The sequence below is a fragment of the Callithrix jacchus genome, chromosome 9 (assembly GCF_049354715.1).
Source record: "Callithrix jacchus isolate 240 chromosome 9, calJac240_pri, whole genome shotgun sequence".
NCBI classification, from domain to species: Eukaryota; Metazoa; Chordata; class Mammalia; order Primates; family Cebidae; genus Callithrix; species Callithrix jacchus.
In genome coordinates, this window is record NC_133510.1 from 101730031 (window position 1) to 101754706 (window position 24676).

The following is a 24676-nucleotide window of genomic DNA, read 5'->3' on the forward strand; positions in this document are numbered from 1 at the left end:
GGGGCGGGGTCGCGCGCGCCACGTCAAGCGCGCCGCCGCGGCCCGAATTCTGCCCTTGCGAGAAAGCGGCCAGTCCCTGTCCCTTCGTTACGCCCTCTCCGCGCGGTAGGCGGGCACTTCCCCTACGCGCGCGGGCAGGAGCAGCGGCGGGAGTGCGCGGCGGCAGCCGTGGCCGCCCTTTGTGGCTTAGTGTGTTTATTTGCATAAGCGGGCGCGCGCTGTCCGGGCTGGGCGTACCCAGCGGATTTTGGCTGCTCTGTTGTACAGAAGCGAAGAGGGGAAGAGTCTGTTCTATCCCTGGGCAAAAGGGATAGAACCGGAGGTGTGGAGTCTGGGCAGTCGGCGACCCGCGAAGACTTGAGGTGCCGCGGCGGCGTCCGGAGTAGCGCCGGGCTCCCTCGGGGTGCAGTTGCCGCCGTGGGAAGGGCGCCAAAGGCCGGGAACCCCTCATCCCTTTGTGTCTAGGAGTGGGGTCCATCGGGGGGCGGCCCGCGGGCCGGGCCTCACCGCGGCGCCCCGGGACTGTGGGGTCTGGCTGCAGCTTGGGTGGACGCCCACCTCGCCACCCTTCGGAGGTCCCTGGGTGTCTTCGCGCGCCCCGGGGCTGTGGAGATCCAGGTGAGGCGCCTGTGAGGACCGGACCTGCCCCGGGGCGCAGGATATGTGACTAGCCAGAGCCCCGCACTCCCGATTCCCGGAGGAAAACCCCTTTTGCTGTTTCCCCCGCATAGGCCTGGAGTCTCCTAGTCTTGTCCCCGAACTGCCGCCCTTCCCAGTAAGTCCTAGGCGCTAAGGCTTTGGGTAAGTTGACCTCCTCGCTTTTCTCCCTGAGCCAGGTTCTTTGGAGGCTCGGTAGCTGATTTCAGGGACTAGGAATTGGAGGACATGGAATATTTGATAACCATCCTTGTCCTGTACCAGGAAGAGAACTTATCTAAAGAGGAAGTAGTAAACTTGAGGTTTTTGAGGATAAACGTATAGTATGCTTTCTATTTTACATTTATGAAGAGTTTTGCTTTCCATTTTGTTGTGGGTTACAAAAGTTGGGACCCTTTGAGACTTTGTTCAGTTATTTTAATTTGTGCAGTTTTAAAACGTGTTTAAGGTTTGTATATTTTAGTTTAACAGGACTAGGTGAAATTGGAAATTAGTTCCAGAAAGCCAGTGTCTATTTGCTTAGCTATTGGACGTAACCTAAAAAATTCATTCATTCTTGTTTTTTCACATCGAATTTCATTACTGTAAATTGAGGAACATTTTATGTTTAAGAGGACAAAAACGTTAACATTTTAAAAAATGAGAGTTTTGATTCCAGTGAATAACTTTTTAACAGTTTCGTGCCACAGCTGGGCATTTTGTAAGCCTTGACAAGCACAGGCAAATGCCCTACGTCCCTATTTTTCCAAGTGCTATATTTGGTGACTTCAAAAATAGTCATTGAAGTTTGATAATTATTGCCCCTTTTCTGTGAGCTCTAAGTTACTTGTGCTCTGGTTTAGTACTTTGGCCATATTCACATTCTCCTTTTTCTTCTCTGATTAGACTGTGAATTATTTCAGGGAAATGACTCAATTTTTTTCTGTAGTCTTGGTGCCTGACACATAGGGAGGGGCACAAAGGTGTATTGAATGAATTAATTAATAAACCCATTTAGACTCACTATATACATTGGATAGAGTTCTGTTAGTGTTTTGAAAACCTGTAGATATTGTGAACTGGGTTTTATGCCCATGGAAAAATTTGTGTTACATTTGAAATAAAGTTGCTAGAAACTTCAAGTATTTTGCTATAAAGGCTATTATTTCCTCATGTCCTCTTGGTTTGAGAAGCAACATCTGAAAGTATTTCCTGTTGCTTTGTGGGAAATATGTTTAGCAAGGAAGACCTAGAACTGACATCCTCCTTGAATGAGAACTAATACTCAATACTAACAATGCTCTATTCAGTCTTATGTTTGATAAAGAAAACAAGAAGTCTCTTAATGTTAGGACTTCAGTGTAATCACTATTTTATACAATCTTAATTTAAAAAGGAAGTATTTTATTATAAAAAATGATAATGTATGTTAAAAACAATTAACAGTAGAGGCTGGGCATGGTGGGGCTCACATCTGTAATCCCAGCACTTTGGGAGGCTGTGGCTGGTGGATCACCTGAGGTCAGCAGTTTGAGACCAGGCTGGTCAACATGGTGAATCCCCGTCTCTACTACCAAAAAAAAAAAAAATTAAGGCAGGGTGGGAGAAATCCCAAATTTTGCTACTCAGAAGTAACCCAAACATTTTGATGAATAAACTTCTAAACATCTATATATTTGCATATGGTACCAACAGGCTTTATGTTATATGTGGGATCATATTTCTGTTTTTTCAGCAGCAGTGTTACGAACATCTTTCCATGTCAATACATAGAGATACGTGTCTTATAATTTTGAATGGTTGCATAATATTCCATTTTATATACATACCCTAATTTTTAAAATCCATATTCTGAATGATGGACATTTAGGTTGTCCGTCTTTATTTTTCATACTGAAACATCCTCCATTCATTCCTTTTTATTTTTATTTTTTAACGCTAGCCTCCCAATGTGCTGGGATTATAGGCTTGAGTCACCACATCTAATCTGAAGCTCATTAATTCTCCTAATGGATATTTTTACATATGTTTGTGAATGTCTCCTTGAGGTAAATTCTTAGAAGTGGGATTTCTAGGTTAGAGAGGAGACTTACTTTAAACACTTCTGTATCTTATACTGCCTTCTAGAAAAATTGCTTCTGTTTTCTACTTTCCCCAATTAGTACATAAGAATGCCCATTTTCTCATACCTTTCCAAGCATTGGGTTTTGTCCATTTAAAAATTTTTGCCAAGAAAAAACAATCAGTTTTGTTCTTTTTACACTTCTTGTTTACTAGTGAGATTATGTATCTTTTCATATATTTATTTGGCCTGACAAATATTTTGGTGTTTTGGCTGTAGCTCATGGTTGACAGCTCAAAGAGAAAAAGATTTGAGGGAGGATGGATGCAAAAGCTCGAAATTGTTTGCTTCAACATAGAGAAGCTCTGGAAAAGGATATCAAGACATCCTACATCATGGATCACATGATTAGTGATGGATTTTTAACAATATTAGAAGAGGAAAAAGTAAGAAATGAGGTAAAGCTCTCTGAGGTAGTCCACACTTTCTTAAACATTTTTAGAATTTTTAGAACTTGCCCTGGTCTCCACTAATTTATGTTGTGTACATACTCGTTGTATACTAAACTACTTAATTTTTTTTTTTAGCCCACTCAACAGCAAAGAGCAGCTATGCTAATTAAAATGATACTTAAAAAAGATAATGGTTCCTACATATCATTCTACAATGCTCTACTACATGAAGGATATAAAGATCTTGCTGCCCTTCTCCATGATGGCATTCCTGTTGTCTCTTCTTCCAGTGGTAAAGATTCAGTTACTGGAATAACTTCATATGGTTTGTATCCATTATACCTTCTGTAACTTTGCTATCAAAATTGCTGCTGGTTTGTCATATTATAGATGTAATTTCCTGAAAACAGTGTGACCAGTTCACTGAAAACTATATGTTGAAAAATTGTAGTGATGTTTTCAATTTAGATATTTCTTATTTGCATCCATGTTAAATCTCACATTTTCTTCTTGCCCAGTGAACTATACTGCTGAGATAATAATATGTCTACCCTAATTTTTAGAGACAATAAGACAATTTATAGGCCCTTGTTTATTTTCCAGTTTTATACGCTTATAAGAATTTATATGAAAATATAAGAATCTTTAGAAATATATGTTCTTGAAAGATATTCCATAAATGTTTCTCCTTTTATACTCTCCTTCCCAGTCTTCAATATGAGAGAGACTGAAAGTCAGGAAATAGTAGGGTGAGTAAAGGCAGATAACAGATAGAGGCTTCCATTTTCTTTAGTTACCTTGAAGGATGTGTGTTTGCCTTTGCTCTCTGTGTTCTGAGAAATCAGAAAATTGAAGTTAATACGCTAGCCACATTTTCTTACTTCTCTTGGAAATTTTCAGGCTAAGCCTCAGCTTTGCTCTCTGGTTTTTATGGTATTACTTCAGTGATCATTCCAAAGTTCTATTCATTCGTGCTTGTTTTGTTTTGGATTTTAGTAAGGACAGTCCTGTGTGAAGGTGGAGTACCACAGAGACCAGTTGTTTTTGTCGCAAGGAAGAAACTGGTGAATGCAATTCAGCAGAAGCTCTCGAAATTGAATGGTGACCCAGGATGGGTCACCATATATGGAATGGCAGGCTGTGGGAAGTCTGTATTAGCTGCAGAAGCTGTTAGAGATCATTCCCTCTTAAAACGTAAGTGTCTTAGTCTGTTTCATAGTCTAGTAAGGTAGATAGACATGTAAAAATACTATGATATATCAATATGTGATAAATGGAATGGTAGACGCAAGTATAAGGTACAGAGTTAGAACAAAGGAAAGGTATGTTAACTCTCGGGAGATTATGGATAGGGCAGGCTATCTGAATGAGATGACATTTTAGCAGGAGTTTGGAGGAAGAATAAAAGTTTGCCAGGGGGTAAAGGTAGGTATGGGAGAGTAGGGAAGTGGAAGAGTATTGGGTGGTTACTAGAGTAGGGAAGGGCATACTGAGTAGAAGATGGTTTAAGACATGTTGGCTGGTATACCACTGACCTTAGTGAATCTGGTAGGTTCTCAGGGTATTCATAAGGAAGAGTTGTATAGCTCCACCAGTTCTAGGCTGCCTCCATTCATCAGTGCGCTCTCATTCATCAGTGCGTTCTCTTTGCATTAACACTTCTAGGGTGATTGAAAGACAGTTACCAATTTCTAGCAGTTAATAAGTTTTTTTTAGTAGCTTAGGCGCAGTGGCTCATGCTTGTAATCCCAGCCGAGGTGGATGGATCACCTGAGGTCAGGTGTTCAAGACCAGCCTGGGCAACATGGTGAAACCCCGTCTCTACTAAAAATACAAAAAAAGTTAACTGGGTGTGGCTGGGCACGGTGGCTCATGCCTATAATCCCAGCACTTTGGGGGAGGCTGAGGCAGGTGGATCACGAGGTCAGGAGTTCAAGACCAGCCTGGCCAAGATGGTGAAACCCCATCTCTACTAAAAACACAAAAATTTTGTGTCCCAGAGATTCTGGTACATTATGTCTTCATTCTCGTTGGTTTCAAAGAACATCTTTATTTCTGCCTTCATTTCATTGTTTATCCAGTCAACATTCAAGATCCGGTTAGTTCTAATTTGATTGCACTGTGGTCTGATAGACTGTTTGTTATGATTTGCATTCTTTTGCATTTGCTGAGGAGTGATTTACTTCCAATTATGTGGTCAATTTTAGAGTAGATATGATGTGGTGCTGAGAAGAATGTACATTTTGTGGATTTGGGGTGGAGAGTTCTGTAAATGTCTATTAGGTTTGCTTGGTCCTGATCTGAGTTCAAGTCCTGGATATCTTTGTTAATATTCTGTCTTGTTGATCTGTCTAATATTGACAGTGAAGTGTTAAAGTCTCCCACTATTATCATGTGGGAGTCTAAGTCTCTTTGTAGGTCGTCAAGAACTTGCTTTATGTATCTGGCTGCTCCTGTATTGGGTTTGTATATATTTAGGATTGTTAGCTCTTCTTGTTGCATTGACTCTTTTACCATTATGTAATGCCTCTTTTGATCTTTGTTGGTTTAAAGTCTATTTTATCAGAGACTAGGATTGCAACTCCTGCCTTTTTTTGCTCTCCATTTTCTTGGGAAATATTCCTTCATCCCTTAATTTTGAACCTATGTGTATCCTTGCATGTTAGGTGGGTTTTTTGGATACAACATACTGATGGGTTTTGACTTTTTATCTAATTTGCCAGTCTCTGTCTTTTGATTGGGGCATTTAGCCCATTTACATTTAAGGTTAATATTGTTATGTGTGAATTTGATCCTGCCGTTTTGATGCTAGCTGGTTGATTTACCCATTAGTTGATACAGTTTCCTCATTGTGTTGATGCTCTTTACCATTTGGTACGTTTTTGGAGTGACTGGTACTGGTGTTTCCTTTCTGTGTTTAGTGCTTCTTTTAGGAGCTCTTGTAAGGCAGGCCTGGTGGTGATGAAATCTTTGAGCAATTGCTTGCTCGTAAAGGATTTTATTTCTCTTTCGCTTATGAAGCTTAGTTTGGTTGGATATGAAATTCTCAGTTGAAAGTTGTTTTCTTTAAGGATGTTGAATATTGGCCCCACTCTCTTCTGGCTTGGAGGGTTTCTGCTGAGAGATCTGCTGTGAGTCTGATGGGTTTCCCTTTGTGGGTAACCTGACCTTTCTGGCTGCCCTTAGCATTTTTTCCTTCATTTCAACCCTGGTGAATCTGACGATTATGTGCCTTGGGGTTGCTCTTCTTGAGGAATATCTTTGTGGTGGTCTCTGTATTTCCTGGACTTGAATATTGGCCTGTCTTGCTAGGTTGGGGAAGTTCTCCTGGATAATATCCTGAAGAGTGTTTTCCAGCTTGGATTCATTCTGTCACATTCAGCTACACCTATCAAGTGTACATTAGGTCTTTTAACATAATCCCCTATTTCTTGGAGGCTTTGTTCATTTCTTTTTACCTTTTTCTCTAATCTTGCCTTCTCGTTTTATTTCATTGAGTTGGTTTCAGTCTCTGATATCCTTTCTTCTGCTTGGTCAATTCCACTGTTGAAACTTGTGTATGCTTCACGAAGTTCTCATATTGTGTTTTTCAGCTCCATCAATTCATTTATATTCCTCTTTAAGCTGTTTATTCTCATTAGCATTTCATCAAACCTTTTTGCAAGGTTCTTAATTTCTTTGCATTGGGTTGGAACATGTTCTTTTAGCTCAGAGAAGTTTGTTGTTACACACTTTCTGAAGCCTGTTTCTGTCAATTCATCAGTCTCATTCTCCATCCAGCCTTGTTTTCTTGCTAGTGAGGAGTTGTGATCTCTTGGAGGAGGAGTGGTGTTCTGGTTTTGGGTGTTTTCATCCTTTTTGCACTGGTTTCTTTCCATCTTTGTGGACTTATCTACCTGTGGTCTTTGTAGTTGGTGACTTTTGGATGCGGTCTCTGAGTGGACATCCTTTTTGGTGTTGTTGAAGTTATTTCTTTCTGTTTTTAGTTTTCTTTCTATCAGTCAGGCCCCTCTGCTGTAGGACTGCTGGAGGTCCACTCCAGACCCTGCTTGCCTGGGGATCACCTGCAGTGGCTGCAAAACAGTAAGGATTCCTGCCAGTTTCTTCTTCCATTATATTTTTCCCAGAAGGGTACCCGCCAGATGTCAGCCTGAGCTCTCCTTTATGAGGTATCTCTTTGGATATTTGGGGATCAGGGAGCTGCTTGAGGAGACAGTCTGTCCCTTATAGGAGCTCAGGTGCTGAGCTCTGAGCTCTGTTGTTCCATTCAGAGCTGCTGGGCAGGTACGTTTAAATCTGCTGCAGCGGAACTCATAACTGCCTTTTTTCCCCAGGTGCTCTATCCTGGGAAGGTGGGGCTTTATTTATAAGTTCCTGATGTGCTGCTGCCTTTGTTCAGGGATGCCCTGCCCAGCGAGGGGGTAGCCTAGTCACAGTCTGCCAGTAGAGGTGTTGCTGAGCTGCTGTGGGCTCTGCCCAGCTGCTGTGTGAACTTCCTTGCAGTTTTGTTTATAGAGGTATAGTTAGAACTGCCTCAGTAGTGGCAGTAGTCCTCAGTAATGGCAGACTGCCTTGGTAATGGCAGACTGCCTTGGTAATGGCAGATTGCCTTGGTAATTGCAGACTGCCTCGGTAATAGTGGACTGCTTTGATAATGGCAGACGCCCTTCCCCCCACAGAGCTGGACCATACTGGGTCCATCTGTGCTTGCTGTGAAACTCTCAGTTCAGAGGGTTTCAGATTGCTGGTCTTTGTGGGGGTGGAACTGGCTAAGCCAGATCACCTGGCTTCCTGTTTCAGTCCCCTTTTTTTCAGTTTAACGGGCGACTCTGTCTCCCAGGAGTTCCAGGTACCAGTTGAAACGACGCCCAGATTTGTCTGAGTTTTTGTGCAGAGACCTGCTGCACTGGCTGAAACAGCCATGTTGGAGACTCGTGGTACTTTTCTGCCCAGGAATGGAGGATGGGCAGTAAAAATTTATTTGGAATTGTGGTGATCACTCACCCTCTGCGTTTTTGCTGGGAATTGCAATCCAGAGCTGTTCCTGTTTGGCCATCTTGTTGAAGAACCCACCACTTATTTTTTTTTAATGGATTTTGTTTATATTATTTGTCTCTCTTCCATTGGGATTTCCATATTTTTTCTTTGTGCTTTTTAGGAGTTTCTTTTTTTTTTTTAATTTTTTTAGATGAGATGGAGTCTCGCTCTGCCGCCTAGGCTAGAGTGCAGTGGCATGATCTCAGCTTACTGCAATATCTGCCTCCTGGGTTCAAGTGATTCTTCTGCCTCAGCATCCTGAGTAGCTGGGACTACAGGTGTGCACCACCACGCCTGGCTAATTTTTGTATTGTTAGTAGAGATGGGGTTTCGCCATATTGGCCAGGCTAGTCTCGAATTCCCGACCTCATAATTGACCCTTCTCAGCCTCCCAAAGTGCTGGGATTACAGGTGGGAGCCACCATGCCCAGCCTTTTGTTTTGTTTTGTATTTTTCTTCAGACAGAGTCTTGCTCTGTCACTAGGCTGGAGTGCAGAGGCTTGATCTCAGCTCACTGCAACTTCCATCTCCTGGGTTCAAGTGATTTCTCCTGCCTCAGCCTCCTGAGTAGCTAGGACTGCAGGCCTGTGCCACCACGCCCAGCTAATTTTGGTGTTCACCATGTTGGCCAGGATGGTCTCGATCTCTTGACCTCGTGATCTGCCTGCCTCGGCCTCCCAAAGTGATGGGATTACAGGTGCGAGCCACCATGTCTGGGCCAGGAATTTCTTATATAGTTTAGGAATTACGCTTTGTTGATTTTAGACTTTTAAATACCTTATTTTAATTTCCCATCTGATTAATCTTTTTCCTGGGTGTTCTCAGTAGAAAAGAATTCTGATGTAGTCAAATTAATCAATTTTTTTTGTCTTCTAATTTGTGTTTCCTGAATTTTGCTCAAGTAGTCCTATTACAGTCTTATTATTCATATTTAGCTCTTTATTCTCTGGAGTCTACCCTTGTATGTCTGCTAGTTCAAGAGTAGATACTTTCCTAGAGATAAATTTTAGTCTCTGGAGTTCACTTCCATTCTCAAATACAGGATTTTTGACATTTAATTGTATTACAAAACCTTTTCTTTTAAAAGTACATATAATTTAAGAGTTCTAAATTTGATTAAAATTATGGTTCTTATGGAAATGTTGTCTTTGTGTGGTGAATGGTATAAATTAAAGTGTAGCACAACAAGCCAAACGAAACCTCAGGGACACCAGATTTCAAGAAGAAAGTGGCTGCTGGGCGTGGTGGCTCACGCCTGTAATCCAAGCACTTTGGAGGCCAAGGTGGGTGGATCACCTGAGGTTGGGAGTTCAAACCAGCCTGACCAACATGGTGAAACCCCGTCTCAAAAAAAAAAAAAGAAGGAAGTGGCTTTATTTGGCTGGGAGCATTGGCAGACTTGCATCTCAAGAACCGAGCTCCTGGACAAAGAAAATCCTACCCCTTTTAAAGGCTTACAATTGTAGAAAGTACATGTGAGAGGGTCAAGATCGATGAAGTAGGCATGGGATACGTGACCAGGTGTGGGTTTGAGCACGATTGAGGGAGCACAGTGGAGGGTGTTTCTCCATATTATGCCTGCGATCTATGGATAGGAGTGTGATTAAGGGTCAGGGTGTTTAATCTTTAACCTCAAGGCCTGGTCAGCAGCTCCAGCCGACCTTGCCACTGACCTCATGCCTGCTGTGTCTTTTTACTCCCTCTTCCCTTGAGACAAGAGACAGGAAAGAGGGGTCTCTTCCCTCAAAATAATACTAAGTTTTTAACTTTTAGCTAGATGTGGTGGCACATGCCTGTAATCTCAGCACTTTTGGAGACTGAGGTGGGTAGATCATTTGAGGTCAGGAGTTCGAGACCAGTCTGGCCAACATGGTGAAACCCTGTCTCTACCAAAATACAAAAATTTGCTGGGCATGGTGGTGCATGCCCGTAATCCTAGCTACTTGGTAGGCTGAAGCATGAGAATCACTTGAACCTGGGAGGCAGAAGTTGCAGTGAGCCAAGATCGCACCACTGCATGCCAGCCTGGGAGACAGAGTCAGATTCTGTCTCAAAAAAAAAAAAAAGTTTTAGGCCAGGCGTGGTGGTTCACACCTATAATCTCAGCACTGTGGGAGGCTGAGGTGGGTGGATCACAAGGTCAAGAGACCGAGACCATCCTGGTCAACATGGTGAAACCCTGTCTCTACTAAAAATACAAAAATTAGCTGGGCATGGTGGTGCGCGCCTGTAGTCCCAGCTACTCAGGAGGCTGAGGCAGGAGAATTGCTTGAACCTAGGAGGTGGAGGTTGCGGTGAGCCGAGATCATGCCATTGCATTCCAGTCTGGGTAACAACAGCGAAACTCTGTTTAAAAAAATTAAAAAAAGTTTTAAACTATTTATGTCTATACAGTGTTAAGTAACCCAATTGTCTTTTGAAATTTCAACACTTTAATTTTTTCTTATTTGTAGGGAGATAGTAATAATTAACATATCTTTAAATACAGCAGTGACATTTATATTACTGTATTCATATGTTGGTTTTTAATCATGGATGCTTTCTTCATATGCTGTGTACCTGTTTCTGTCCTTTCCAATATTTCTTTGTGTTATTTGATTATTAATTGCTACCAGAATAAGCCTCATGTGGAGTTTTTTCTTAATAAATGCAATTTTTCTCTGAATTAGTTTCTCTGAACGAATTGCCAGCCTCATATGAGGCTAAATTGCTCCCTCTTGTGCCCATAGTCAAGATTTTTCGATTCTTTCTGAAATGTGGAGTTTATGGTTCACTATTGAACTGAATGTGATGGTTAGAGATTTGCATATCAGATGGTCATTTGGTCTATTTGTCTTTTTTAAGCTGGTAGTGTTTTCTCTTACATGTGTTTAAATGCCCTAAAGTTTTAGTTTTAAATTAAGGGAAAAAAGGCCTTTGACCCTAGGTAATAGGTATATAAATTAAAATGTGAAATAATTTACTAGGTAGTGACATCAGGATGCTTTCTTTACCTTTAATCCTGGGATGATTTTTACAAATTTTATTTTATTTTGAGACAGAGTCTCACTCTGATGCCTAGCCTGGGGTGAAATGATCCCGGCTCACTGCAACCTTCACCTCCTGGGTTCAAACTATCCCCTTGCCTCAGCCTCCCAAGTCGCTGGGACTACAGGCGTGCGCCACGATACCTGGCTGATTTTTGTATTTTTAGTAGAGACAGGGTTTCACCATGTTGGTAGACAGCACAAATTTTAAAAAAAGGAAACTTAAGGCAACAGGTAGTTTACATATGTTTTTGTATGTTTACCTGTCTTAAAAGTAGTATTTTTGGGGGGAGGAAAAAAAAGTAGTATTTTCATTTAAAAAGAAGTAAAAGTTCTCCTTACTTGCTCCTTTTTGCTTTCTCTTAAATTCTTGATCTTTTTTTATTTTTTATTTTTGAGACAGAATCTCACCTTTTTTACCCAGGTTGGAGTGCAGTGGCATGATCCTGGCTCACTGCAGTCTCAACTTCCCAGGCTCAGGTGATCCTCCCACCTCAGCCTCCTGAGTTGCTGGGCCACAAGCACACAGTACCATGCCTGGCTTATTTTTGTATTTTTTTAGAGACATGGTTTCACCATGTTGCCCAGGCTGGTCTCGAACTCCTTGGCTCGAGCAATCTATCTGCCTTGGCCTTCTAAAGTTCTGGGAGCCACTGCGCCTGGCTCTAAATTCTAAATCTTATCCTAGAGATGATCTTGGTTAACAATTTGGAGTAAATTTTTCCAAACTTTATTCCTTGCATTTATGAATATGTACACACAGAACACAGCTTTAAGTTTAAGTGAAGCTTCAGGAACTTGCTGATTTGTAACTGTGAACACTGAAGGAGGCCTGAGGGGACCTCAGGAAAGTTGAGAAGTAAGGCAATAAGGCTTGTCTACCTTCTTCTAAGACTTTGGCACTGATAATCAAACCAGGCTTCATAGCCCTGTCTCTGCCTCAATTACTGTAGAGTTATCTGTCTCCAGTTGTTATATTTTAGACTTTCATGCAGTCTATTCAGTAGGTTGCCAAATTCTGATCCAGGTATTGTCTCATTCTTATGTCTTTCTGCTATAACCGTAGACCTCCTCCTCTGTGAGCAGGAAACTCTTTCCTATATTATCAGCTTCTTAGAATATTCACCTTTTTGCCTTATCTGAAACTGGGCAGTTTCCTGAGGATACTGCCTTCTCTATAAGCTTCTTAAGTGATGTGGCAACTTTTTTCCTCATATCTCACATACTTCAGCACCAGGAAATGGGTGGGTGTTGATCTTGCCCTCTGTTGCCTCATCCAGACTATTTATACTTCCTTCTCCAGCTGAATGCTTTGAGATTCATGTCTCTAACCTTTCTATTTGATATAATCACCCTCTCATTCATTGATTATTGGAGTCCTTAGCTTATCACCTTCTTCTTATGCCTTTTGTCTGTTACCTTTCTTAGTGATTTTGATACCTATGTAGATGAGTCATCCAAAACCTTAGCCTCTTAGTTCCTTAACCTCTTTGTCTCCTGTGACCATTTCTTAATTCCCCTTTTGCCATATTCTTCCCTGATTACAGGCTGGACCCTGATCCTTGCCATTCATAGAACTACAGCACTTTTGAAATCTTGATGTTAAGCATTCTCTTCTACCCTTTACCCACCTCCAACTATTTTATTCTTCAAGTTTATTGCTATAGACTTACCAAGGCTTCTCATCCATTGATTCCAGAATATCCTCTCTATTCGTACTGTCAGTCCTCTCCTAGACTTGAGACTCCATTTTATTGTCAGTCATTCAGTTGCTCCTTAGCACATGCTCTTGGCTCTTTAGTCTTCTCCTTATCTGGAGTGAAATCCAATTCTTTTTTTTTTCTATGCTGGGAAATAGAATAGGTATGTGCTCTTCAAGGCTTCATCCAGACCATTGCTTATTTCCTCTTTTCTGGGACTGATCCTTTCCTTGACCTTGTGCAGGTTCAAAGACTCCACATTACTTCAAATAATAAGAAGTCTCATTTCCATAATTAAAATGTCAAGTCCTATTTAGTACTCCAAACTTCATTTATATCTAAGGTTTATTTGGGCCTGCCTGAGACTTTGGAAGCTTATAATGGGTTAGTTATTTCCAGCTTTTTCATATTGCAAACAGTGCTGCAGTGAATATTCTTTGTTTTTTTGTTTGTTTTGAGACAAAGTCTCGCTCTATCACCCAGGCTGGAGTGCAATGACATGATCTCGGCTCACTGCCACCTCCACCTCCTTGGTTCAAGCAATTCTCTCCCTCTGCTTCCCGAGTAGCTGGGATTACAGGCACCCTCCACGATACCTGGCTAAGTTTTGTATTTTTAGTAGAGGTGGGGTTTCACCATCTTGGCCATGCTGGTCTTGAATTCCTGACCTTGTGCTCTACCTGCTTCGGCCTCCCAAAGTGTTGAGATTACAGGTGTAATCACTGCGCCTGGCCTGCAGTGAATATTCTTGTGGATGCAGAATAGTGTAGAAGCTGAGCATTGATGCTTTAAGTTTGAATCTCAGCTCTGCTTTATTAGCTGTGTAACTTTGGGCAAATTACTCAACCTTTCTATTCTTTAGTTTCCTCATTTTCAAAGTGAAGATAATAGTGTTTTCTTGATGGTGTGCTATAGGATTAAATGAATGAACACACATAGAACTCTTAGAATAGTGCCCAATAAATATTTCTTGTAAATAGATCTTTGTAGATATATACAAGTGTCCCTTTTGGATGATTAAGTTTTTAAAATAGTGATTTATATTTGTATTTAATTATTTGTGAATACCAATAATTATATTGCCCTTCGGTGTAATTTAACTCATTTATGTTTGAGTCTGTTTTTGCTTTTTTTGATATGTTTAAGAACACCTGAATCTTTATGATTAATGCTACTGGAATGATCTAATGCTACCGTTTACCATATTTTACACATAGGGACCCCTCTTTTTTATGTATGTATATTTATGTGGAGGTGATTAAGTATAGTCTGTGAGATTTTGGCTCCTGATAATACATAAATAAAAATACATATTTCAAGATGTTTTATGATTCAATTAATGATGATGATAGCGGTAATAGTAATGACTATTTCTAGTGCTTACTCGTTCGAAACTTAATATTGGTAAGTTGCTCTGAGATCCATAACACTTAACATCCTGTTTTAATCCTTTATACTTATCATAGCAATTTCACATATTTTATATCATTATTTTTTCACAGCAACTCTGAAATAGGTGGGCTAGACAGTCCTGTTTCAGTATAACAAATGAGAATGAGGTTAAATGATTTGCTAAGGATTGCTTAGTTAGTAAGCAGTAGAGCCAGACTTGAATGTAACTTCCTATTTTAAGTCTGTATAAGAAAACCATAATGAGTGAGTTATATGTTCCAGAACATCAGTAGTTCTTAAAGAGGGGTGATTTCACAGCCCCTAGGAGACATTTGACAATGTTTGGAGACATTTTTGTTTGTCATTACTGGTGAAGGGGAATCCTGCTGGCATCCAGAGATAGAGGCCAAAGAGGCTGTTAAACATCCTATAATGCATGGGACAGTCCCTTACAACAAAGAATTGCTAGCCCCAAAAGTCAGGAGTGCAAGGCTGAGAAACTGCTGTGCAGTGGTCACTGACGACACAGGACAATGATTGTAAAACTTTACTTGGTAAGATTTTCTCAATAAGATGCAGATTTACTTCAATTTCTTCACATCTTCTCTTAGATTCAGTATATAAAGCTTACCAATATCTTGCATGTAAAATTTATACTCTAAATCAAGAGAGGTTGAAGACGTGATGGGGTTAAAAATTGGAGTAAATCTGATGCTTAATAGTGTAACCATTTAAAGGAGGACTTCTGTTGAAAGGCCTTAAGTTCATTATTCTTTTCCTCACTAGATTGTTTCCCAGGGGGAGTGCATTGGGTTTCAGTTGGGAAACAAGATAAATCTGGGCTTCTGATGAAACTGCAGAATCTTTGCACACGATTGGATCAGGATGAGAGTTTTTCCCAGAGGCTTCCACTTAATATTGAAGAGGCTAAAGACCGTCTCCGCATTCTGATGCTTCGCAAACACCCAAGGTACAGATGGTCAAATTTAGTTGGTGTGTGGATTCCCAATAAGATGTAACTGCTGAACTCTTCAGAACATTGTGCCTTTTCCCTACAGTCCTGTAGAGAGGATAAGAAAGAACCATGTGGCCAGGCGCCATGGCTCATGCCAGTAATCCCAGCTCTTTGGCAGGTCAAGGTGGGTGGATTACCCAAGGTTAGGAGTTTCAGACCAGCCTGACTTAACATGGTAAAACCCCATCTCTACTAAAGATACAAAATTAGCCAGGTGTGGTGGCACATGTCTGTAATCCCAGCTACTTGGGAGGCTGAGTCAGGAGAATCGCTTGAACCTGGGAGGCAGAGGTAACAGTGAGCTGAGATCATGCCATTGCATTCTAGCCTAGAGAACAAAAGTGAAACTCCGTCTCAAAAGAAAAAAAGAACCATTGCTTTCCTGCTTTTCTCTCTTATATTTAAAAAGAAAAAAAAAGTGGCTGCCACTTGGCCTAAAATTGCTTTTTCTCTTTGCATCCTACCTACCACATCATCTCATATGTACCATTGTAGGCTCTCAGGAAATGTCTTGAGTAGGTGAGTTGGTGAGTGGTCTTAGCTAGAAAGTACAGACTTTTTTTTTTTGACACTACCTACCTGCCTCGAAAGTGTAGACTTCTTGCTTTGAATCTATTATTTCTAATGGGTTAACATAAAACAAGAGAGAATAAATGCAGGCAACTAATAAATGTCAGGAAGGGGCCAAGCGCGGAGGCTCATACCTGTAGTCCCAGCACTTTGGGAGGCGATGGTGGGTAGTTTGCCTGAGCCCGGGAGTTTGAAGCCAGCATGAGCAACCTGATGACACCCCATCTTTCTAAAAAATATAAAACTAGTCTGGTGTGGTTGGTACACACTTGTGGCCCCAGATACTCCGGAGGCTGAGGTGGGAAGATCACTTGAGCATGGGAGATTGAGACTGCAGTGAACCAAGATTGTGCCAGTATATTCCCGCTTGGGTGGCAGAGGAAGACCCCGTTTCAATTAAAAAAAAAAAAAAAGAATTTTTAATGGGGCCCTTCTATTGGATTATCATTTTTTTTTTTTTTTTTTTGAGGTGGAGTCTTGCTCTGTTGCTAGGCTGGAGTGTAGCGACACAATCTTGGCTTACTGCAACTTTCATCTTCCAGGTTCAAGTGATTCTCCTGCCTCAGCCTCCCGAGTAGCTGGGACTATAGGTGTGCACCACCATGACCTGCTAGTTGTTTTGTATTTTAGTAGAGATGGGGTTTTACTATCTTGGTCAGGATGGTCTCCATCTCCTGACCTCATGATCCGCCCGCCTTGGCCTTCCAAAGTGCTGAGGTTACAGGCATGAGTGCGCCTGGCCTGGATTGTCTTAGTTTTTAGAAATATGTACGTAACTCTTCTACTTTCATGTACTTCAGGAGTGAGTTTGTTTATTTGGTCAACAGTTAATTAATTCAGCAGATACTTACCATCATAATTATGCACCAGGCATTGTTACCAACTGTTTCATAGTTGTTAGCTGAAAGGGAGATAGCAATTTACTTGCTGCTTGTGTTAAGAGTATAACCTTGGATTCCATCAACAATTTGATTCCTGTCATCTAACAGCCTCCCTTTCATTTGTTCATTTAACCAACATTGAGTGTTGTGCTGGATCTGGGCCAAGTGCTGCAAGTACAAAGATGAATAAAGCATTCCTTGGAAATGTTACAGTATATTGAATGAGAGTTAAGTAGTGGCTCTGCACTTTTAAAAAATGCCCTAATGCACCCAAGGATATAGTTTACTTTCATATGTAACAATGACTGAGTATGACAGTGATTCTCAAATTGGTAAGAATATTAACATCAGAATATAGGGTGAGAAGAGTATTTTTGGGAAAAGCCTACTAGGTGATTCTGATGCATATTCATTTTATTATTATGGTCTTTTTTCTCTCTTATTTCTCCAGATCATGGTGTCATTTTCTCCTTCTCTTGATACTGATTTATATAGAGAAAATAGGTTTGAGATCACTAACTCTTCCCTCTTTAATTGCTCAATAACTTTTCCCTAGTTCTACTTTCCCTTTTTTGTAAAAATAAAAGTGACTTCTGTTTAGGAAAATAATTCAGCCACCTTTCAGATATATCAGACTTAGCTTATAAGGCCAGACATTAAAAAAAAAAAATCTCTCAGTCTCATTTGGTTTATGCTTTCACAGTTTTTTAACCTATGTATGTTCTTAGAGTATTTTTTTGGTAATGTACAGCAATAGTGTGTCATTCAGACAAAAATGCTAGTGTGTAATTATGCTATCAGGTTTTAGTTATATTTTTTCCCCTCATCTGTTTTAGTGAGTTTAGAAAAGTTTTTGGAGAGCCCATTTAGGAATTGGCATAGAAGTTCTTAGTTATTATGAATAAACGAATTGATTTTAAAAAACCCACTGGTATACCAAATGAAAGGTAATATTCTGTTAGGCTGTAACATATGAAATTGCTAGTTTTATAGGTAAAAAAGTGATCACATCATCATTATTGTATGATTCATGCTAATGCTAACTTGAGCTCAGTTCTAGTTTGGTTTTGGTGCTTAAAGCATGAGTTGGAAAATCCCATTACTTGGATAGTAATGGTCACTTATTTTTATTTTTTTAGGCACTCATTAAGTGATGATTGAACCTTTTTTGGTAGGATCCATAATTTTAACATGTTCCAATTTAGGATTTGAGGAGAAGGGAATCTCTAATTTTGTTTTTTCTTATTTGAACCAGTATATTGAGAAAAGAGTGTAGCAAAGAGAAAGAACCATTTTCCTCGATCTAGCCATCTATTTGTTTAAAAAAAATTTTATTTGGTAGATTTTAAAAGACACTGGTGAGATTATCTTTTTAAAAGGAAGCTTAAAATAAGCGTCATTAGTGATTAACATATTTTTTTAAATTAGCTGTCTGTTGATCTTGGACGATATTTGGGACCCTTGGGTATTGAAAGCTTTTGACAATCAGTGTCAGATTCTTCTTACAACCAGAGACAAGAGTGTAACAGATTCAGTAATGGGTAAGGATTATTCATTTACTTTTTAGTACCTTTATATTTAATTCAATTACGTTTAAATATGTGGCATACCAAATTACTTACTCTGTCTTGTGGTTTTGTTTGCAGGTCCTAAATATGTAATCCCTGTGGAGAGTAGCTTAGGAAAAGAAAAAGGACTTGAAATTTTATCCCTTTTTGTTAATATGAAGAAAGCAGATTTGCCAGAACAAGCTCATAGTATTATAAAAGAATGTAAAGGTATGGTTATTTTGTTATAGGGATATTAATTTCCCTTTTGTAAATTAAGCTAATAAATATGATAATTTAGCACATGAACATACAAAAACTTTTCTGGGAGATTTAGTATTTTAGGTTTTTCTCTGATACCTTAAATGGATACCGGATATTATGGTATTTATTTATTCATTAAAATAATATTTACTGTCTACCCACAGTGGGTTAGAGACCACATTAGCAAGAGAAGTGAGATATAGATGTGACCTCTGCTGTCAGAGTTAAAAATATAGTAAGACTTGTTTTTTGCTTGGGATTTTATAAAAATAGTGTTCTAATTTGGTAAGTAAAAACTGGTGTCTTAATTTGCATTTTTTGTTAGTGAAGTTAAACTTTTTACTTGTTATTGAATATGTTTTAAGAAATTATTGGCCGGGCACGGTGGCTCAAACCTGTAATCCCAGCAATTTGGGAGGCCGAGGCGGGTGGATCACGAGGTCAAGAGATCGAGACCATCCTGGTCAACATGGTGAAACCCCGTCGCTACTAAAAATACAAAAAAAATTAGCTGGGCATGGTGGCGCGTGCCTGTAATCCCAGCTACTCAGGAGGCTGAGGCAGGAGAATTGCCTGAACCCAGGAAGCGGAGGTTGCGGTGAGCCGAGATCATGCCATTGCACTCCAGCCTGGGTAACAAGAGCGAAACTTGGTCTCAAAAAAAAAAAAGGAAAGAAATTATCCTCACTTTCCATTTGATGTGAAAAAAAAAATAAAGAAAAAAGAAATTATCCTAGACTTTAATAAATTATCCTTGACTCACTTTCCTTTTTTGACATAAGTATTTTTAACTTATTTCTAAATACTCTCTAAAAATTGAAGCTATTAGCTTTTTGTCATATTTTTACAAGTATTATTTCCCAGTTAAAACAATTTTTTAATTTAAAATTTCTATATAGGATCTTGCTATGTTGCCCAGGCTGGTCTTGAAGTCCTTGCCTCAAATGATCCTCCTGCCTCAGTCTCCCAAAGTGTTGGAACTACAGGAATGAGTCACCATGCTCAGCCTGTTTCCCAGTTTTTTTGTGTACCTTTTATTTGTTGTATTTTTTTGACATATAGAAGCTTAAAATTTTATATAGTCAAATCTGTTAACTCTTAAGATGATTTCTTTCCTTGTTGTTATGCTTAGAAATTATCTATTTGTTTATTAATTTTTGAGATGGAGTCTCAGTTTGTCGTGAAGGCTAGAGTGCAGTGGTACAATCTCGTCTCACTGCAACTTCTGCCTCCCGAATTCAAGCATTTCTTCTGCATCAGCCTCCGGAGTAGCTAGGATTACAGGCATGTACCATGCCTGACTAGTTTTTGTATTTTTAGTAGAGACAGGGTTTTGCCATGTTGGTCAGGCTGATCTTGAACTTCTGACCTCAGGTGATTGCCCCGTTGGCCTCCCAAAGTGCCAGGATTACAGACATGAACTACCATGCCCAGCCACCTTATTTTTTATTCTGACATCAAATAGATACATTTTTGTTTATTTTATTTATTTATTTTTACTTTTGAGATGGAGTCTCACTTTGTCTTCCAGACTGGAGTGCAGCGGTGTAATCTTGGCCCACTGCAGCCTCTGCTGCCTGGATTCAAGTGATTCTTCTGCCTCAGTCTCCTGAGTAGCTGGGATTACAGGTGCCTGCCACTGCACCCAGCTAATTTTTGTAGTTTTAATAGAGATAGGATTTCACCATCTTGGCCAGGCTGGTCTTGAACTCCTGACCTCATGATTCACCCACTTCTGCCTCCCAAAGTGCTGGGATTACAGGCTTGAACCACCATGCCTGGTCAGTTTTGTTTATTTTTAAAGAAGTATTACACTTAGAAAATATGCTTGTTTTGTTGTTATTACAAAGGGTAATGCATGTCCATTTTGAACATGTGAAACTATAAAGAAAAAATAGAAATTATCTATAATCTGATAATTATTAACATCATGAGATACTGCTTCTAGACTTTTAGAACAAAGATTTAAAAAACTGAGATTACATATACATAGTTTTGGATCTTACCCTCTTTTTTTTTTTTAAAAGAGTTGGGGTCTTGCTCTGTCACCCAGCCTGGAGTGCAGTGACCACAGCTCACTGCAGTCTTGAATGTCTGGGCTTAAGTAGTCCTCCTGCCCTAGCCTTCTGAATAGCTGGGATTGCAGATGCCGGCTACCATATCTGACTCATTTAAAAATTTTTTTGTAGGGACTGGGTCTCACCATGTTGCCCAGACTGGTCTCAACCTTCTGCTCTCAAGCAGTCCTCCCACCTCAGCCTCCCAAAATGCTGGGACTCCAGGTGCATGCTGACACACCCAGCTGTATCTTCCCCTTTTTATGTATCTTGAGCATTTTCTCATGTTGTTAAATAGTTTTTTGAAAATATTTCTACCAGTGGCATAGTATTGATGTATCTTAATGTATTCAACCACTTCTCTGTTATTGTCATTGTTTACATTGTTTAAGATTTTTTCACTATTCTAAATAATGCTGGGATGAATATGCTTAAATGAAATCATGCTTTTTTTTTTCTTTAAGACAGGGTCTCACACTGTTGCCCAGGCTGGAGTGCAGGCTGCATCATGGCTCACTGCAGCCTCAACCTCTGGGCTCAAGCAATCAAGGCACATGCCACCACACCTTGCCAATTTTTTTAATTTTTATTTTCAGTAGAGACAAGCTCTCATTATATTGCCCAGGCTGACTTTCTTTTTCTTTTTTTTGTAATGATGTCTTAGCCAGATTTGATCTATATTATTTTGACTTAATAAAGCTAATCAGGAATTTATTAAATGAAATCTTTCTTTTTATTTATTTATTTATTTATTTTATTTATTTTTTATTTTTTATTGCATTTTAGGTTTTGGGGTACATGAGCAGAACATGCAAGACAGTTGCGTAGGTACATACATGGCAGTGTGTTTTGCTTCCTTGAAATCTTTCTTATTTCTAATATTTTTTGGAATAAATATTCTAGAAGTAAAGTCAAGAGTGATAAATACTTGAGGCTTTTGATAACATGCAGCAGAAATTGTTCCTTAAGAGTAAGTTGATTCTTAGTAGTGACAAAATAGGACGGTATTAGCACAATGACTTCATTTTTTTTTTTTTTTAGGCTCTCCCCTTGTAGTATCTTTAATTGGTGCACTTTTACGTGATTTTCCCAATCGCTGGGAGTACTACCTCAGACAACTTCAGAATAAACAGTTCAAGAGAATAAGGAAATCTTCATCTTATGATTATGAGGCTCTAGATGAAGCCATGTCTATAAGTGTTGAAATGCTCAGAGAAAACATCAAAAATTATTACACAGATCTTTCCATCCTTCCCAAGGATGTTAAGGTGCCTACAAAGGTAATGGGATCAACGGTCCTCATCATTGGGTATTTATTGCATGTAAGCTTTGATATAGTACTGAGCATGTTGTTACAGAGGACCTTGGAAGGATAAGACCCAGGGGACTGAGGTGGTAGGGTGTTGGATATAGAAGTCCCTCTGCTGTTAGCCTCCATTAAGGGCCCTGTGTTGAACTCAGGAGTTAACCTATTTCTGTGGTTCTAGTGAAGCTGAAGAAGCATCTGACTTTTCTTTCTCTTTTTTATTTTGAGGAGTAGTTGGATTTCTTTTTAGGAAATGAAGACATTCTTACTCAGGGCCTTAAGATGCAGTTTTTTTTGTGTGTGTGTGTTAACACCTGTCTGTAGTCCTGGTCATTGTACTTGTGCGGCATATTAAATACAATGATTCCTAGGTGTTATGCATTCTCTGGGACATGGAAACTGAAGAAGTTGAAGACATACTGCAGGAGTTTGTAAATAAGTCTCTTTTATTCTGTGATCGGAATGGAAAGTCGTTTCGTTATTATTTACACGATCTTCAAGTAGATTTTCTTACAGAAAAGAATCGCAGCCAGCTTCAGGTACTTGCATCTTAGTTCACTTTAAAAAAATATTTTTACTTTGAAATAATGTTAGATTTATTGAAAAGTTACAAAATAGTAGATAGTTTCTATGCATAAGCCCTTCATCTAGCTTCCCCTGATGTTAACATTTTATGTAACCATAGTACAATTGTTAAAGCCAGAAAACTAACATTAATACAACACTGTTCACTAACCTACACGTCCTTTTTGTGGTCCAGGCTAATTTAGGATCCCATATTGCATGATTGTCTTGTTTCCCTACTTGTCATTTTTTTTAGTCTCCTCAAATCTGTGAAAATTCGTCAGTCTTTGTCTTTCATGACCTTGTCACTTTTGAAGAGTACTGGCTAGTAATTTTGTACAGTATAGCCAAATGTGATTTTGTCTGATGTTTTCTCCTGACTGGATAGAAGTTATACGTATTTGACAAGACCACCACAGAAATGAGGTTGTATCTTTCTCCATGGCATCATATCCTGAGAGTACTTGGTGGTTTTTAAAAATTTTTTTGTAGAGGTAGGGTTTTGCCATGTTGCCCAAGCTGGTCTTGAACTCCTGGGCTCAAATGATCCACCTGCCTTGGCCTCCCAAAGTGCTGGGATTATAGTTATGAGCCACCGTGCTCAGCCTCTTGGTGTTGATATGTTTTATTATGGGTGATGTTAATGTTGGTAATTCGGTTAAAGTGGTATCTGCCAGGTTTCTCCACTGTAAAGTCATTATCTTGTGGGGAGATTCTCTGTATATTCTTTTTTTGAGACAGGGTCTTACCGTGTTGCCCAGGCTGGCATGCACTCCTGGGCCCAAATGGTCCTGAGTAGCTACTTCCCAAGTAGCTGGGTCCATAGGCACATGCCACCATACCTGACTGATTTTTTTTTTTTTTTTTTTGTCAAAAATAAAACATAGGGGTATCTCCCTATGTTTCCCAGGCTGGTCTTGAAGTCCTGACCTCAAGTGATCCTCAGGCGTGAGCCACTGAGCCTGGCCTTTGTACATTCTTAATAGCTTTGGAAGCTGAAGTTACTGTGACGCTTAGGTTATAGAATTATTTCTGGCTTCTGAAATGTTTCATTTGGGTTGCAGGATCTACATAAGAAGATGATCACTCAGTTTCAGAGATATTACCAGCTGCCAAATCTTTTACCAGATCAGGAAGACTGTATGTATTGGTACAACTTTCTGGCCTACCACATGGCCAGTGCCAAGATGCACAAGGTAACATGACCCATTAAAAAATTCTTTTATCTGACTTTATTTTTTTCCATAAATATTGCAAATAAGTGCTGTTTTCTGGTTTATTTTTTGTCTTGAATTTTCTTTATATATATGCTTTCCATTGTATTGAAGATTTTATTTTTATTTTTTGAGACAGGGTCTCACTTTGTCACTCAGGCTTGAGTGCAGTGGCACTACAACCTCAACCTCCTGGGCTCAAGTGATATTCCCACCTCAGTCCCCCATGGGACTACCAGGCACACACCACCATGCCTAGCTAATATTTTTGTATTTGTGGTGGAGATGGGGTTTCACCATGTTGCCCAGGCTGGTCTTAAACTCCTGAGTTTGACCTGAGCCCAAGTGATCCACTCGCCTTAGCCTCCCAAAGTGTTAGGATCATAGATAGGCATGAGCCACCGTGGCCAGCTGAAGATTTGAATTTTTATGTAGTTAAATTTATCACTTTGGTTGTCGTCGTTGTTTGGTATTTTGCTTTGCTGTCCTGTTCATAAACATGTTTTATCCTATTAGTATAATTTTCTTTATTAGTAAAAATAGGATTATAGCCTATATAATTATTTTTGTTTTTACCTGTAGTGATTAGTAACTAGTAAATGAACCACCTCAGAATTAAACCTCTTCATACTAGCAGCTTTCCTTTTTGGGCAGTATGGATTTGTTTTATAAGCTTTGGGAGGAAATGGGTAGTGGAAAGGTATATTCATTGATTCATTAAATATTTATTGAGTGCCTGTTATGTCTGTTGCTCTTCTTTAAGAGCATAAAGCACAGGCACAAAGTTTCTGCTCTCATTGAGTTTATGTTCTAGGAGGAGGCAGACATTAAACAAATTTATCATATTTTAGTGAGTAGTTAAGTGCTCAGAAGAAGGACAGAGCTTTGAGGGGAAAGAAAGTGAAGATAGGGGGTAGAATCATCATGATTTGCTGATGGATTTTGTATGCATT

The 24676-nt window shown here is 39.7% G+C and overlaps 1 protein-coding gene across 6 annotated transcripts in view; it reads left to right on the forward strand.

Moving 5' to 3' along the window:
* Positions 1 to 132: 132 nt before the first annotated feature.
* Positions 133 to 24676, forward strand: part of APAF1 (apoptotic peptidase activating factor 1) — a 98496-nt gene continuing 73952 nt past the window's right edge. For 2 of the 6 annotated variants that reach the window (XR_013522042.1, XM_035258504.3), the window contains exons 1-11: positions 133 to 618; positions 732 to 801; positions 2978 to 3156; positions 3286 to 3475; positions 4147 to 4344; positions 15092 to 15275; positions 18200 to 18312; positions 18418 to 18549; positions 21681 to 21919; positions 22317 to 22484; positions 23574 to 23705. Coding sequence is in view for 3 of the 6 variants with exons in the window: in XM_035258504.3 (XP_035114395.1) it covers positions 3019 to 3156; positions 3286 to 3475; positions 4147 to 4344; positions 15092 to 15275; positions 18200 to 18312; positions 18418 to 18549; positions 21681 to 21919; positions 22317 to 22484; positions 23574 to 23705 (1494 nt within the window). In the remaining 3 variants the exon portion in view is untranslated. Of the gene's footprint in view, positions 802 to 2977; positions 3157 to 3285; positions 3476 to 4146; positions 4345 to 15091; positions 15276 to 18199; positions 18313 to 18417; positions 18550 to 21680; positions 21920 to 22316; positions 22485 to 23573; positions 23706 to 24676 lie in introns of all 6 variants that reach the window. The other 4 variants (XR_013522040.1, XM_035258502.3, XR_013522041.1 and 1 more) reach the window with 2 other exon arrangements.